We start from the raw sequence: 17,679 nt of genomic DNA, 5'->3' as shown, positions 1-17,679 counted from the left end.
TGGGATTCTGAAAATAATCTTTCTTGAATCCCGAAAGGAATACTTTTGGTCTTCGAACGGAACTTTCAAAGAAATACTTCTAGACTTCCGATTGGAGAGTTCTGGGCTTCTGAACGGAATCTTTTCTGCCTCTGAACAAGGGATACCTATTTGAATACTTGAGAGATTTCCTACCGAAGCCCTGAAAGGATTTTGCTCGGAACTGCAAAGGAATCGATTCGAAAAACCCAGAAGAGTTCTTCCCCAAAGGCAAGAAACGCTCCGGTTAGTTCTTCTTTAAGTGATGAACTTTGTACTGAACTTAAAAATAATTCTAATAAAGCTACGAAAAAAAGCTCCGTTCAGAAAACCAAATCTCGGTTCTTAAATTCAAATAAGTCCTTTCAGGGTCTCCAGTAGCCTTACGAACAAAGGCGTAGGATTGCCAATCCGGAGATGGCGAGTTCGATTCTCGGTCCGGTCTAGGATGTTTTCGGGTTGGAAACATTCTCGACAACCTGGACATACCAGTAAAAATCGTTTACTCATTAATGAGTACTTTTTCTCAGCTATCTCTTTCTCTCTGCTGAAAAATTTACCCATTTTGGGAGAATAAGTAGATTTACTCATTTAAATGAGTAGATCCACTTATTCTCCCAAAATAAATAAAGTCAACAGAAAGAAAAAAGATAACAAAGAAAAGTACCCATTAATAGTAAACGTGTTTCTCCGTGTAGTGTATCAATTGTACTTGTCACACAAGATACATACTCATGCAATGGCGGGTATAGAAAAGCTTTCAATTAATAACTGAGAAAATGTTAATAGAATACCAAGTTAAAAAGCAGGCTAAGTTCCTGTTGGGATATAGAGCCAAGTCCTTTCTCTGGATTCCCGAACGAAATTATTTGGGATTCTGGAAGAAATTCTTGTATATTTCTGAACGAAATTCTTATAGGTTTTCAAAACAGAGTTTTTTTGGGTTTCCTAACGGAACCTTTTGGGCTGTTGAATGAAATTATTTTGGACTATATTTTAAAAACGGATTCCTTCTAGACTTTCAAAAGGAATACTTTTGGAATATCGAGTGGAGTCGAGTTTTTTTTTCTCATTCTTCTCATTCGTTTTGGGATTACGAAGTCTTAAAAGATTCCGTTAGGAAGCCGAAAGTATTTTGTTCGAAAGCGCAAAGCTTACTTGTCTTCAGTATCTCGTACTTGACTCGACTAAGTATTACAATGACTTTTTAATTATTGAAACTTCGATATTCTACGTTTTCAAAAGTGCATGGTTTTCGAATAATTTCTAATGGATTAACGAAAAGCGAAACTATGGACTTAACCACGAGCGACTTCTTTTCCACGATTCTTCTCTTATCGGTCGGTAAAGTGACATCTGCTGCGGGCCAATGAATATTTCAGTGAACTCGGAGCATTTTAGTTCACCGGATGTTCATGTCGAGGTTCATTTTTTGTAAACATTGCCCGCAGCGGATGTTTTCTTCTTACTGAAAATCGGCGCGTGACGTCATCGTGGCTTAGTCCATGAAATGAGTAGATAGCGCCACCGTAAACCAGTTCATTCAAAACCTCTCGCATGTTAACCTACATATACAGTGGCGGCTTTGTTTTGATGCGGTGAGTGCAAAATGAGTTACCTAAAATAATCCATTCCTGTATCTTCTAAACTCCATACAGACAAATACAGACATTTTGCTAAGATTGATACAGACTTATAAAAAATGTATCTGGCATCCCTGACGACAGATTCAGTTCAGAGTGACGTGAGTAAATCAAATAATAATCTTTGCCGGTACGGTACACGATTTTGATCCTGATAAATATTAAAGTTATTTGAGAGATATTCTTTAATTCGTTAATAATAATTTGTTAAGTGTCATAATGAATATGTTGACAAAAGTTTTCCGTGCGCGACCGGTGCAGCAGCTATCATTGGCAATGGCTTCAACTAAAAACATCGTCGGCAAGCGAGATTTTACCAGAACACTTTGGTACATGTGCCGCACAGAAAACTTGAATGGAATGCAATCTGCCCATACGAAGGAGTTCCTGAAACCCACCATTAGCTGTTCTTGTGGATGTGCCGGTTCTAAGCATGTGCATACCAAAGGTATGAACCAAGAATTATAATCTTAGGTGCAATACGATTACATAACCTTAACATGTGGCTCGGCTCCAATCTATTATATATTGGCCGTAGCACAATGTTTACTAATCTCAGGTTTACTATAATATGATTTAACGCTGGAGAATATTGTAATTATACCTTTATAGCCTATTTAGATTACAAGCTTAATGAAATGATGGACTATCTTGATTCAAATACCTTGTAAATGTTCATAATCTGAATAGGCTGTAATGGTGTTTGATCTTCGAACTACTAAATTATCCTGAAAATAGTTGTGTGGCTCCAAATGAACTATTGGCAGTGGCTGATTTTCTATCCGCCGCTGTCACATCCAGGCGCTATAGTATATGTGCAAAATAGCCAGCAAGAGTTAACCGCCAGAAATTTGTATGGCGAAAGTCATCTAACGCGGGATGTCTCAAAATAAGAAACTTTTCATGAAAAACTATTTGGTACCGATTATGTAGGAAGGTGTCCGCTACCATGCCTACCAAATATTTTTTTTGATGAAAGTGCTTAATGAATCGCCTGCTTCGAGCGTAATTACAGCGGCACACTAGGAGTTAACTTTCTGAAATCAGTATGGCGAAAAGCATCTAAGGTTCGATTTCTCAAAATTAAGCACCTTCATCGAAAATATATTTGGTAGGCATAGTAGCGGACACCTTCCTACATAACCGGTACCAAATAGTTTTTCATGAAAAGTTCCTTATGAATCGCCTGCTTTGAGCGTGCTTACAGCGGCACACTAGGAGTTAACTTTCTTAAATCAGTATGGCTAAAGACATCTAAGGCTTGATTTCTCAAAATTAAGCACCTTCATCGAAAAAAATATTTGGTAGGCGTAGTAGCGGACACCTTCCTACATAACCGGTACCAAATAGTTTTTCATGAAAAGTTCTAGTGTTGAGAAAACCCGCGTTAGATGTTTTCGCCATACAAATTTCTGGTGGTTAACTCATGCTAACTATTTACGCATATACGATAGCGCCTGGATGTGAAGCACGGCAGTAAAATCAGCTACTGCCAATAATGAATGAATTATTGGCAGTGGCTGATTTTCTACTCGCCGCTTCCACATCCAGGCGCTATAGTATATGCGCAAATAGGCAGCATGAGTTAACCGCCAGAAATTTGTATGGCGAAAGACATCTAACGCGGGTTTCTCAAAATTAGGAACTTTTCATGAAAAACTATTTGGTACCGGTAGGAAGGAGTCCGCTACTACGCCTACCAAATATTTTTTCGATGAAGGGGCTTAATTTTGAGAATTCGAGCCTTAGATGCCTTTCGCCATACTGATTTCAGAAAGTTAACTCCTAGTGTGCCGCTGTAATTACGCTCAAAGCAGGCAATTCATTCATTTTGAGAAATCGAACCTTAGATGCCTTTCGCCATACTGATTTCAGAAAGTTAACTCCTAGTGTGCCGCTGTAAGCACGCTCAAAGCAGGCGATTCATTGCCGGAACGATCTGCGATGACAGCAGCTCTCCGACAGTGCGTGTGCACGCCGCGGAGGTCTGTCAAGAAGAGGGCGAGTCATGGCTTGCTGATCACTGACACGCTGAGGTGTTAATGTATAATCACACGCGGAAAGTAACTTACTCAAACCCCACATTCTCCTTCATCTCTCATAAAAAAGGCAAAAAAAATCCTCTAGCATAGGGCACATTGATTTTCTTCTAAGTAATATGCGCAAGACGAAGATGAACGTTGACATTGAACTCCAAAATAAACGTGAATAAAAACGTAATATCGTGGTTTTTACTCGCAGAACCAAGATATGGAAGTAAATCGTTTAAATGTTTAGTACCTAGGTAGTGTTATAACATTGATCTCTCCAGGAATATATAGTGTTGGGAAGTCGATACTAGGAAATGGAAAGACCTTCATAATAGCTTAGTGTAAGCACAGCTTCAAACAGAAATTTAATTCCGATTAATTTCATTGACCAACTTATGCCACAATTTTCCGTACATCTAGTTTACTCCTTGCAAGGTGGACTGATTCCCTAGTACCTTTATTCTCAACGGACCTCATTTTGTTCACTGCAACAACAAGACTATTAAGCTATGATCAAACGGTCTTTCGGGTAATTTTCTACTTACAGTAGAAACTAGTGACAGTGGTGAGTATAGCAACTCAGCTGATCACTTCAAATTTATCCTCGTGTACGCACATCTATTAGTTAAACTCCTTTAAATCTACTAATAATGAATTATTGGCAGTGGCTGATGTTCTACCCGCCGCATCGTATATGCGTATCGCTATCGTATATGCGCAAATAGCCAGCATGAGTTAACCGCCAGAAATTTGTATGACGAAAGACATCTAACGCGGGTTTTCTCAAAATTGGGAACTTTTCATGAAAAACTATTTGGTACCGGTTATGAAGGATGGTGACCACTACTACGCCTACCAAATATTTTTTTGATTAAGGTGCTTAATTTTGAGAAATCAAACCTTAGATGCCTTTCGCCATACTGATTTCAGAAAGTTAACTCCTGGTGTGCCGCTCTAAGCACGCTCAAAGCAGGCGATTCATTGTGAATAACTTTTCCAATCAACTTATTATAATCTCACATGCCATCGACGTTGTTTTTGATGTCGTTCTTTTTCGCTGTACACCAATGAATTATTGGCAGTGGCTGATTTTCTATCCGCCGCTGTCACATCCAGGCGCTATAGTATATGCGCAAAATAGCCAGCAAGAGTTAACCGCCAGGAATTTGTATGGCGAAAGTCATCTAACGCGGGTTTTCTCAAAATAAGAAACTTTTCATGAAAAACTATTTAGTATCGATTATGTAGGAAGGTGTCCGCTATCATGCCTGCCAAATATTTTTTTGAAGAAAGTGCTTAATTTTGAGAAATCGAACCTTAGATGCCTTTCGCCATACTGATTTTTTAGAAAGTTAACTCCTAGTGTGCCGGTGTAAGCACGCTCAAAGCAGGCGATTCATTCAGTGTTCACTAATGAATTATTGGCAGTGGCTTCCACATCCAGGCGCTATTGTATATGCGCAAAATAGCCAGTATGAGTTAACCGCCAGAAATTTGTATGGCGAAAGGCATCTAACGTGGGTTTTCTCAAAATTAGGAACTTTCCATGAAAAACTATTTGGTACCGTTTATGAAGGATGGTGTCCGCTACTACACGTACCAAATATTTTTTCGATTAAGGTGCCTAATTTCGAGAAATTGAACCTTAGATGCCTTTCACCATACTGATTTCAGAAAGTTAATTCCTAGCACAGACAAACAGACATAACACATTGAACATTTACTCATCAAATTCATCGTCGTTCAAACACTAACGACATCTGTTGATTTCAGTTAGTTGGGCAAATCACGAACCAGATGGCGGTAGTGAGCAAACGTCAAACTCGAGCAAAAACGATGCGCGCGCCACGAGTGTTCGATTGGCCGACTAATGATTATTTGAATTGACCAGTAAATCAGTGAACGATGGACATTTGACGAGTGTTATGTCTGTTTGTCTGTGTTCCTAGTGTGCCGCTGTAAGCACGCTCAATGCAGGCGATTCATCAGCTGTCGAGATCTCGGTACTCACACCAGTGGTGGAAATTTGCGAATCTTACTCACAAAACAAGAAGTAGGCAATGCAAAAGACTCGCGAACATTTGTTTTGCCTTTTTCTTGCCTACCTACTACTCGCAGAGAAAACAAAAAAACGAATCCCGAAAAATGTTCGTGAAGCGTCGCGAGTCATTCGGCTTAATTTGCTAAAAGTCATAAAAAAACCTCAGAACTTATTTTTCACTGATACGCCATACAAATTTCTGGCGATTAACTCGTGCTGGCTATTTGGCGAATATACTATAGCGCCTGGATGTGACAGCGGCGGGTAGAAAATCAGCCACTGCCAATAATGAATCGCCTGCTTTGAGCGTGCTTACAGCGGCACACTAGGAGTTAACTTTTGGAAATCAGTATGGCGAAAAGCATCTAATGTTTAATATCTCGAAAATGAGCACCTTAATAAAAAAATATTTGGTAGGCGTAGTAGCGGACACCTTCCTACATAACTGGTACCAAATAGTTTTTCGTTGGAAGTTACAACTGTTGAGAAAACCCGCGTTAGATACCTTTCGCCATACAAACTTCGGATGGTTAACTCATGCTGGCTATTTTTCACATATACGTTAGCGCCTGGTGCTGGCAGCGGCTGGTAGGAAACCAGCCACTGTATTTGATTCATTCATTGGAAACTTTTCATGAAAAACTATTTGGTACCGGTTATGAAGAATGGTGTCCGCTACTACGCCTACCAAATATTTTTTCGATTAAGGTGCTTAATTTTGAGCAAACGAACCTTAGATGCCTTTCGTCATACTGATTTCAGAAAGTTAACTCCTAGTGTGCCGCTGTAAGCACGCTCAAAGCAGGCGATTCATTACACTCTTTTCTTACTCGTGAAGCGAGTATTTCCACCACTGACTCACACTGGTGTGTATTGTAACACCATCAAGCTGACCTTCAACCTATCGATGTTGAACTTCCGAACAACGACCAAGAAAATGATATTTATCTAATTTTTGTGGAGATATTATATTTGAATGAGATATCATACTTAAATCAGATCTAACGGGTAATTCCGCTATAACTACTAAGTCAGTGATTTTCAAAATAAATTTTAAGATAATATATTTTGCCTTCCAAACAATTTTGTAGGAAACGATATTTTCCATATCTCTCAGATTTCGTTAGAACTTGCTTAACTGGTAGTCTTATGTACACTAAAGCCGCCAAATTTATAAATATCAAACTAAATTTGTTTTGACCAAAATGCCTCTTCTTTTCCAAACCACAATCAATTTTCAGTGGTCCCCAAAACGCGCTTTGTGAATGAATCGCCTGCTTTGAGCGTGCTTACAGCGGCACACTAGGAGTTAACTTTCTGAAATCAGTATGGCGAAATGCATCTAAGGTTCGATTTCTCATAACTAAGCACCTTAATCGAAAAAATATTTGGTAGGCGTATTAGAGGACACCTTCCTACATAACTGATACCAAATAGTTTTTCGTGAATAGTTCCTAATGTTGAGAAAACCCGCGTTAGATTTCGCCATACAAATTTCTGGCGGTTAACTCATGCTGGCTTTTTGCGCATATACGATAGCGCCTGGATGTGGAAGCGGTGGGTAGAAAATCAGCCACTGCCAATAATTCATTGGCAGTGGCTGATTTTCTACCCGCCGCTGTCACATCCAGGCGCTATTGTATATGCACAAAATAGCCAGCATGAGTTGAGCACCAGAAATTTGTATGGCGAAAGACATCTAACGGAGGTTTTCTCAACAGCAGGAACTTTTCACGAAAATCTATTTGGTACCAGATATGTAGGACGGTGTCCGCTACTACACCTACCAAATTTTTGTTCGATTAAGTTGCTTATTTTCGAGATATTAAACATTAGATGCCTTTCGCCATACTGATTTCCAAAAGTTAACTCCTAGTGTGCCGCTGTAAGCACGCTCAAAGCAGGCGATTCATTAAGCTAGGGCCCAGTATAGTAGATTTTACGTCACGTCATATACTGGATTAGAGCAGGGATTGAACTTATCATTTAGTTTTTCTTGATCAATGACTTGTATGGGAAGCCAGATTTTTTTTTCTTTTTTTTTTTTAGAAAAGATGTTTAATTTTGATACACATAGTTAAGTTTGCCATTTTAGGATGTTTTTATTAGATATTGCGAAAAAAGATTCGGCTGCCGGTGGGACTTGAACCCACACTATTCCATTAAGTACACCGACGTATTACCAATGAATCGCCTGCTTTGAGCGTGCTTACAGCGGCACACTTGGAGTTAACTTTCTGAATTCAGTATGGCGAAAGGCATCTAAGATTCGATTTCTCAAAATTAAGCACCTTCATCGAAAAAATATTTGGTAGGCGTAGTAGCGGACACCTTCCTACATAATGGTACCAAATAGTTTTTCATGAAGAGTTTCTTATTTTGAGAAAACCCGCGTTAGATGACTTTCGCCATACAAATTTCTGGCGGTTAACTCTTGCTGGCTATTTTGCACATACACTATAGCGCCTGGATGTGATAGCGGCGGGTCGAAAATCAGCCACTGCCAATAATTCATTATGCGTCCACCCAGTGGCGTAGCCACGGGGGTGGTTTTGGACATAAAACCCCCCCCAGAGACAACATTTTCAGAAGAATTTTTTTTTGTCGAAAAAAAAAAATGTTCCGAAAACCCCCCCCCAGACCAATTTTCTGGCTACGCCACTGCGTCCACCGGTAGTTCAGCTCTGTCTAATGGGCCAAACAATAGATACGCTTGCGTGCGTTTTGACAGTTTTCCCATGAGAAAACTGTCAAAACGCACTTAAACGTATCCATTGTGTTTGGCCCATAAGAGTACATTCAGGCGGGTGCTAAGCTGTCAAATTTTTGTTGCCACCAATCGAGCGAATGCCAACGGCACTAACACCAAGCCGTAGTCTATGAAAAATAAACACTGCAGTGAGTGAGAATGTTCTGAAACGCACAAAGTTTGGATAATGCAAGAAACAACTGTTTCTGCTCAGCACAGAGTTTCTTCTACCAACATAATTATTTATCTGCATATTTCGCGTAAGGAATAAAGTGAAAACACTACATATTTACGGATTTGGTGTATTTTTGTTCGTTGCGATCTTTAATCTAATATGTGCATTCGACACCACTCTCTCTTGTAAAAACGGTAAACAATACAAATTTTTACAAATACCACCACAATTTATAATAGTATATGAGCATTTTGACATTGGAGTATAAATTTATGCGCCAAAAAAGAGGGTACTGTCATACTTGCCAAACTCCATATGAAAAAAAATCCGTTTTCCCCCCTCTGAGTACATTGCTTTACATCTTTAATAAAACAAAAATCATTAATAAGCGTTTTGAACAAAGTTTGAAAACATTAAAAATCCCATAATGGGTAAAAATGTCACATATGCAATTTCTCATACAAAAGGTTCAACTTTAGTTCAGATCAAAATCCAACATCAGTAAAAACACTCTAGTACCGGTACCACGAAAATAGGTCGGTACTAGGAACCCTAATATGTAGTCTCCAAGTGCTTAACATCGTTTAACATAGACAGACATAGACTAGCCTTTCTAAGTATTGGTCCAACTGGAAGCAACACTTTTGTTGGGTTCAGTCTGGACAAATGAATTATTGGCAGTGGCTGATTTTCTACCCGCCGCAGCCACATCCAGGCGCTATAGTATATGCACAAAATAGCCTGCAAGAGTTAACCGCCAGAAATTTGTATGGCGAAAGACATCTAACGCTGGTTTTCTCAAAATTAGGAACTTTTCATGAAAAACTATTTGGTACCGGTTAAGAGGGATGGTGTCCGCTACTACGCCTACCAAATATTTTTTCGATTAAAGTGCTTAATCTTGAGAAATCGAACCTTAGATGCCTTTCGCCATACTGATTTCAGAAAGTTAACTCCTAGTGTGCCGCTGTAAGCACGCTCAAAGCAGTCGATTCATTGTGCTGTCGTCAGTTAGCTGAAAAATACAAATTTCTGGCGGTTAACTTCATGCTTCTTCTCGGGCATATACCTATACGTTAGCGCCTGGACTGGATGCTGGAAGCCGTGACCAACCACTGCTTGTGATTCATTTGCTTATAGCCGACTACTACACTATGTAAATTAACTTTTTTTTTTCATTTTTAGGCGAGCGTGAACTTGTAGAATTCTTGACCGAAGAAATCGTTGCCGAGAAAAAATCTCAAAAGAAAAAAACTCTTCCTACGGATATCGATGGGTTCAAAGTCAAACTTAATGGGGCAGATGTGGAGCTAATTAAGCAAAATGATAAAGAAAAGTAAGACAATTTCAAATCACCCATAACTTCATATCTCATCGTAAGTTCTCATTTAAGAATTGTTGTATCCTTCAACGTGAACCATACAGTCGATGCTGAAGATGAAGCGGAAGTCGATCCCAATGCAGACAAGCCAGAATTTGCGGAAATGAGGAGCAAACCGCAGTTTGAAGTAGATGTCGTGAAGGGATCCCAAACCCTTAGTTTCACTTGCTCGTTCCTCCAGGGCGAAGCGCAAGAAGGAGAATACAGTAAGCAGTTACAAAATAAATATTACCTGTTGCTCGAATTCTAACCGGAGAACGGAGGAGTGAAAAACTGTAAAACTAACAAGTCAGAAAATCGTCTAATTCAGGCAACAATTTTTAGCATGCTTCATGCCTTCATACACATAGTAAAGCATACCTATTCGTCAAACATTGACTCCGCCACCAGAAAAATGAACAATGAATCACCCACTTTGAGCGTGCTTACAGCGGCACACTAGGAGTTAACTTTCTAAAATCAGTATGGCGAAAGGCATCTAAGACTCGATTTCTCAAAATTAGGCACCCTTATCGAAAAAATATTTGGTAGGCGTAGTAGCGGACACCTTCCTACAAACCGGTACCAAATAGATTTTCATGAAAAGTTTCTAGTTTTGAGAAAACCCGCGTTAGATATCTTTCGCCATACAAACTTCAGGTGGTTAACTCATGCTGACTATTTTCACATATACTATAGCGCCTGGATAGGGTAGAAAATCAGCCACTGCCAGTAATGAATTATTGGCAGTGGCTGATTTTCTTCCCGCCGCTTCCACATCCAGGCGCTATTGTATATGCGCAAAATATCAGTATGGTCTTTCCTGAAATTTGTATGGGGAACGACATCTAACGTGGGTTTTCTCAAAATGAATTATTGGCAGTTACTGATTTTCTACCCGCCGCTATCACATCTAGGCGCTATAATAGTATATGCGGAAAATAGCCAGCATGAGTTAACCTCCAGAAATTTGTATGGCGAAAGATATCTAACGCGGGTTTACTCAAATTTAGGAACTTTTCATGAAAAACTATTTGGTACCGGTTATGAAGGTGGTGGTGTCCGCTACTACGCCTACCAAATATTTTTCGATTAAGGTGCCTAATTTTGAGAAATCGAACCTTAGATGCCTTTCGCCATACTGATTTCAGAAAGTTAACTCCTAGTGTGCCGCTGTAAGCACGTTCAATGCAGGCGATTCATTCGTTTGTTAAAATGTTTGACCACTTGTACACTCTTTTGTGCGATAATGAATTATTGGCAGTGGCTGATTTTCTACCCGCCGCTACCACATCCAGGCGCTATCGTATATGCGCAAATAGCCAGCATGAGTTAGCCGCCAGAAAGGTTCTCGTAGGGTAGGGTTCGGTAGGGTTCTCGAAATGAATGAATCGCCTGCTTTGAGCGTGCTTACAGCGGCACACTAGGAGTTAACTTTCTGAAATCAGTATGGCGAAAGGCATCTAAGGTTCGATTTCTCAAAATTAATTATTAGCAGTGGCTGATTTTCTACCCGCCGCTATCACATCCAGGCGCTATAGTATATGCGCAAAATAGCCAGCAAGAGTTAGCCGCCAGAAATTTGTATGTCGAAAGTCATCTAACGCGGGTTTTCTCAAAATAAAAACTTTTCATGAAAAACTATTTGGTACCGATTATGTAGGAAGGTGTCGCTACCATGCCTACCAAATATTTTTGATGAAAGTGCTTAATTTTGAGAAATCGAACCTTAGATGCCTTTCGCCATACTGATTTCAGAAAGTTAACTCCTAGTGTGCCGCTGTAAGCACGCTCGAAGCAGGCGATTCATTAAGCACTTTCATCAAAAAAATATTTGGTAGGCATGGTAGCGGACACCTTCCTACATAATCGGTACCAAATAGTTTTTCATGAAAAGTTTCTTATTTTGAGAAAATCCGCGTTAGATGACTTTCGCCATACACATTTTAGGCGGTTAACTCTTGCTGGCTATTTTGCGCGTATACTATAGCGCCTGGATGTGACAGCGGCGGGTAGAAAATCAGCCACTGCCAATAATTCATTATCGCACAAAAGAGTGTACAAGTGGTCAAACATTTTAACAAACGAATGAATCGCCTGCATTGAACGTGCTTACAGCGGCACACCAGGAGTTAACTTTCTGAAATCAGTATGGCGAAAGGCATCTAAGGTCCGATTTCTCGAAATGAATGAATCGCCTGCTTTGAGCGTGCTTACAGCGGCACACTAGGAGTTAACTTTCTGAAATCAGTATGGCGAAAGGCATCTAAGGTTCGATTTCTCAAAATGAATTATTAGCAGTGGCTGATTTTCTACCCGCCGCTTCCACATCCAGGCGCTATCGTATATGCGGAAATAGCCAGCAAGAGTTAACCACCAGAAATATGTATGGCGAAAGACATCTAACGCGGGTTTTCTCAAAATGAATTATTGGCAGTGGCTGAATTTCTACCCGCCGCTGTCACATCCAGGCGCTATAGTATATGCGCAAAATAGCCAGCAAGAGTTAACCGCCAGAAATTTGTATGGCGAAAGTCATCTAACGCGGGTTTTCTCAAAATAAGAAACTTTTCATGAAAAACTATTTGGTACCGATTATGTAGGAAGGTGTCCGCTACCATGCCTACCAAATATTTGTTTGATGAAAGTGCTTAATTTTGGGAAATCGAACCTTAGATGCTTTTCGCCATACTGATTTCAGAAAGTTAACTCCTAGTGTGCCGCTGTAAGCACGCTCAAAGCAGGCGATTCATTAGGAAGTTTTCATGAAAAACTATTTGGTACCGGTTATGAAGGATGGTGTCCGCTACTACGCCTACCAAATATTTTTTCGATTAAGGTGCTTAATTTTGAGAAATCGAACCTTAGATGCCTTTCGCCATACTGATTTCAGAAAGTTAACTCCTAGTGTGCCGCTGTAAGCACGCTCAAAGCAGGCGATTCATTCATTATTGGCAGTGGCTGATTTTCCACCCGCCGTTGCCACATCCAGGCGCTATAGTATATGCGCAAAATAGCCAGCATGAGTTAATGAATTATTGGCAGTGGCTGATTTTCTACCCGCCGCTTTCACATCCAGGCGCTATGGTATATGCCCAAATAGCCAGTAAGAGTTAACCGCCAGAAATTTGTATGGCGAAAGACATCTAACGCGGCTTATCTTAAAATTAGGAACTTTTCATGAAAAACTATTTGGTACCTGTTATGAAGGATTTTGAGAAATCGAACCTTAGATGTATTTCGCCATACTGATTTCAGAAAGTTAACTCCTCGTGTGCCGCTGTAAGCAAGCTCAAAGCAGGCGATTCATTAAGCACCTTCATCGAAAAAATATTTGGTAAGCGTTGTAGCGGACACCTTCCTACATAACCGCTACCAAATAGTTTTTCATGAAAAGTTCCTAATTTTAAGAAAACCCGCGTTAGATGTCTTTCGCCATACAAATTTCTGGTGGTTAACTCTTGCTGGCTATTTGCGCATATACGATAGCGCCTGGATGTGGAAGCGGCGGGTAGAAAATCAGGCACTGCCAATAATTCATTGCGAGGATGTGAAAGCAGCATATTGCTGATGATGATTTTATTTGACACTAGCGAGTGTGAAGAGTTTTGTCAAGCCTGGTTGTGAATTCTCAGGTCTCAAGAAGTGTAAATCGGTTCTTTATTTAAAGTGAAATTAAATTAAATGGCTATGATTGCCTCGTTAGCTATCCCAACGACATCAAAGATGGCCGTCGGCGAAGGCTGTTATAGAAATGAATCGCCTGCTTTGAGCGTGCTTACAGCGGCACACTAGGAGTTAACTTTCTGAAATCAGTATGGCGAAAGGTATCTAAGGATCGATTTCTCAAAATTAAGCACCTTAATCAAAAAAATATTTGGTAGGTGTAGTAGCGGACACCATTCTTCATAACCGGTACCAAATAGTTTTTCATGAAAACTTCCTAATGAATTATTGGCAGTGGCTGATTTTCTACTCGCCGCTTCCACATCCAGGCGCTATCGTATATGCGCAAATAGCCAGCATGAGTTAACCGCCAGAAATTTGTATGGCGAAAGACATCTAACGCGGGTTTTCTCAAAATTAGGAACTTTTCATGAAAAATATTTGGTACAGGTTATGTAGGAAGGTGCTACTACGCCTACCAAATATTTTCGACGGAGGTGCTTAATTTTGAGAAATCGAGCCTTAGATGCCTTTCGCCATACTGATTTCAGAAAGTTAACTCCTAGTGTGCCGCTGTAATTACGCTCAAAGCAGGCGATTCATTTTGAGAAAAGCCGCGTTAGATGTCTTTCGCCATACAAATTTCTGGCGGTTAACTCATGCTGGCTATTTTGCACATATACAATAGCGCTTGGATGTGACAGCGGCGGGTAGAAAATCAGCCACTGCCAATAATTCATTGGACAGGAAAGGTAAACTACGTCTACGTCGGGACCGTATAGTAAAGAGAAGAGTTTCATTTGCCGTGTTTGAAATTGATGCTAGAATGAATTATTGGCAGGGGCTCGACTTACGAGTCAAGTACGAGACACTGAAGAAGGCCTTACTGTTGAGGTCGAAATACGTATCTGTCAAGATACAATTAAGTGGTGGAATCCAATTATGGGATTGTACAACCTCGTCTTATGCAACGTACACACCAGTCAAGCAGTTTGACGAACATTGACTCCGCCTCCAAGAAAACGCTTCGGTTGCTGCTTTGTTTGATCGTGTGTGAAGTTGTTCGAACAACCATTTGACAGTTGGCGGCTCGGTTGGAAAAAATTAAAACGGTTTGATTTTGGTTTGAGTTGTGGGGGCGGAGTCAAGGTTTGCCGAACATGTTTGAGCATTTGTAGTGAAGTTGCACAAACCCCCATATATTTTTGATGGTTGGTGCTCAAGTTGGCGCTTCGGTCGTTTGTGTGTGATATTGTTGGTCGAATAAATTGATTGTTCGTGCCGCTGTTGGTAAAAGTTAATGGATGTTTAAATAAACGAGAGGTGGAGTCAATGTTGGTCAAACTGCTTGACGGTGTGTACGTTCCATAAGAGATACATCAGTATCTGAATTCATCAGTATCCAGTATCAAACCTGGCGATCTCCACCAAAGTTGGTCGGGGAGAGCGAAATTGAACAGTGTTGACTATCATTGTTCTAAACGTCCGTACAGAGAAAACCGTACGATCGAGAATGACACTAATGACACATTTGCTAATTTTCGAACTGTCACTTTTAAGTTTAATTCTCCTCATTTAAAGATCCTGAATAGAACCCAAAGAGTTCGTTCAATATGCTTTGTATCTAATTTTTGGACTACCACCAACGTCGACTAATGTTGACTTGACAAATCTTATAGTCCTGTGCCTGCAATAGCTTTCAAATCCGATGTGAAAAATGATGCTAAGGTCACGGATAAAACATGCAAACTGTCATACGAAAGAGCTATCAAGAGCTATCTTTCGCCTTACAAATTTCGGGCGGGTAACTCATGCTGGCTATTTGCGCATATACGATGATATTGATGTGGAAGCGGCGGGTAGAAAATCAGCCACTGCCAATAATGAGCTGTGCTGAGCGCAGTGTTGCCACATGTACAGATTTATCTGGAAAGGTACAGATTTTTTGACAAATTTTGGTACAGATTCTGTACGGTACAGATTACAGATTTTCTGCAATAAGTACAGATTGGTACAGATTTTCTTCACATACCAAGCCTAGAATATTTAGTTTAATTTTTCTTCAAATAGTTTCTTCTGCTATAAAAAATATTAAATTCATGGAAGTCAAAACAAAAAAAATCGTATTCTATCTCGATCTACCGTCCGGATAATCCGTTCGAGCGGAACGGCAACGGAAACGGCAAATTTGACAGTTAGCCCATATATTTTCTGTCAAATTTGCCGTTTGCTGCCGTTCCGCTTACATTGTGTTTGGGGCTTTAATTCGCGATAAATGAAATGTCATCTCATCGTTATTTATTCAGACGAACATCTGAATCCAAATTTGTTAATATTTAGATTCCAACGACATTTTAGTATCGATTGTTCGAAGGTTCGATTATCCGTAAAAAATGCTTGACTATACCGCTTATATTATTACATTTTCAAAATAACCATTCCAGATTCATAAATCTACATTTATGTTTGATTTTTAATAGAGGGATGATAATCAGAAACAGATGCAAAATGAACATGTGTTACTTGTATAAAATATGGTTTTCTTGGACAATTAATTTTTCAAATTTATCACTTTATACTCATGTGAACCTTCGCCAATTCTTGTAGAGGTATTTGCTTCAAATAGTTATTTTATTATTATTGTCTTGATTAAAGAGACGTGCAAACCTCGGCTGGCTCATCTCTGAAATAGTACTTCAAATAATAAAATAAACAAATTATCATCTTTTAGATGTTATGAAAAAAAAACTTGGAACAACTTTTCAAAAGTTCCCATAGGAAATCACCCACATAAAAAAAAACTTTTTCATACTTTCTGGTACAGATTATGGTTTTCGTAGATTTCGGTACAGATGAAAAAGATTTTTGGGCCCATGGTACAGATAAAAATGCGGCAACACTGGCTGAGCGTGATGCAGCGCATACTAGCTCGATCGGATCTCAATATTTCAACAGCATTACATTCCTCATAAAACCAGAGATCTGTACAAACGTTTACATGTTAAAAACGGCCGATAACTCGACCGTACGAGGCATTTTTGTGGCTGTGTAACTTTCGCTCATCTATATGTTGTTCTAAAAATGGCCCATTTTGTGTAAATGAAACACTGAGCCTCTCGTTCCTTGACGGTGAACAATGGACAAACGAATAAATTAAAGGCAGTGATCCTGTATGCGCTGCCGGTTTATAGTTATCTACAACCAGATTTTAACACTAATAACTTAACAAAACAATATTATCTATTGTTGCAGATGATGTATTTGGTATCGATGAGATTACTCTGTTCGAAGGAGAATGGAACGATAAAGTATATGCAGTAGCTGGCGATGTATTGGATGGAGTGAGTTTATATATTTTTTAATCCTACCATTTAATAATCCTATCACTAATAATGTTATTTTTTTCAGTATCTTTATGACCTGCTAATGAACGTCCTCGAAGAAAAAGGTGTCAGCAACGAATTTGCCGAAAAACTCTCTGACTTCAGTACAGCATATGAACACACAGCCTACATAAGCTTACTGGAGGGTATTTCAAAATTCACCATCGAGAAGAAATAAACTTACACTTTGTGTGGCATTTTAGGGTAATAAAACAACCTTCGTAACTTTAATATACAAAATTTTTATTTGTTCAGAGTTCGCCATAGGAGCATAACAAAAAGTCTCAGCACTTGTCGCTCTCTTTAATTTGTATCCAGGTTATAATACGTTTTAACTAAGATTAAACTATCCCTAGCCAAAATAGAATCGCAAATCAACTCACTTTATGGATCCTTTTACTCAAATCCGCCCTTGCATGGCAGAAGCCAAAAGTAAGTAAAATGCAAAAAAATCCGGTGAGTACTTTGCCTTTACTTGTAATATTTGTGTGCCTGGCTTCGAATGAATGAATGAATCGCTTGCTTTGAGCGTGCTTACAGCGGCACACTAGGAGTTAACTTTTGAAAATCAGTATGGTGAAAGGCATCTAATGTTTAATATATCGAAAATATGC

At 39.5% G+C, this 17,679-nt stretch overlaps 1 protein-coding gene across 1 annotated transcript; it reads left to right on the top strand.

The window, feature by feature from the left end:
- Nucleotides 1-1,728: 1,728 nt before the first annotated feature.
- On the top strand, nucleotides 1,729-17,305 carry LOC134211837 (complement component 1 Q subcomponent-binding protein, mitochondrial). Its single transcript, XM_062689131.1, has 5 exons — nucleotides 1,729-2,109; nucleotides 9,842-9,992; nucleotides 10,050-10,243; nucleotides 16,935-17,023; nucleotides 17,091-17,305. Exons 1-5 carry the CDS (start codon nucleotides 1,881-1,883, stop codon nucleotides 17,241-17,243), a joined length of 816 nt encoding a protein of 271 aa, XP_062545115.1. The 5' UTR covers nucleotides 1,729-1,880; the 3' UTR covers nucleotides 17,244-17,305.
- The last annotated feature ends 374 nt before the right edge of the window (nucleotides 17,306-17,679 follow it).

This window comes from Armigeres subalbatus, chromosome 2 (genome assembly GCF_024139115.2).
Source record: "Armigeres subalbatus isolate Guangzhou_Male chromosome 2, GZ_Asu_2, whole genome shotgun sequence".
Taxonomy (NCBI): domain Eukaryota; kingdom Metazoa; phylum Arthropoda; class Insecta; order Diptera; family Culicidae; genus Armigeres; species Armigeres subalbatus.
The sequence above is the reverse complement of the archived record's forward strand: the minus strand, read 5'-3'. Positions and strand labels throughout refer to the sequence as shown.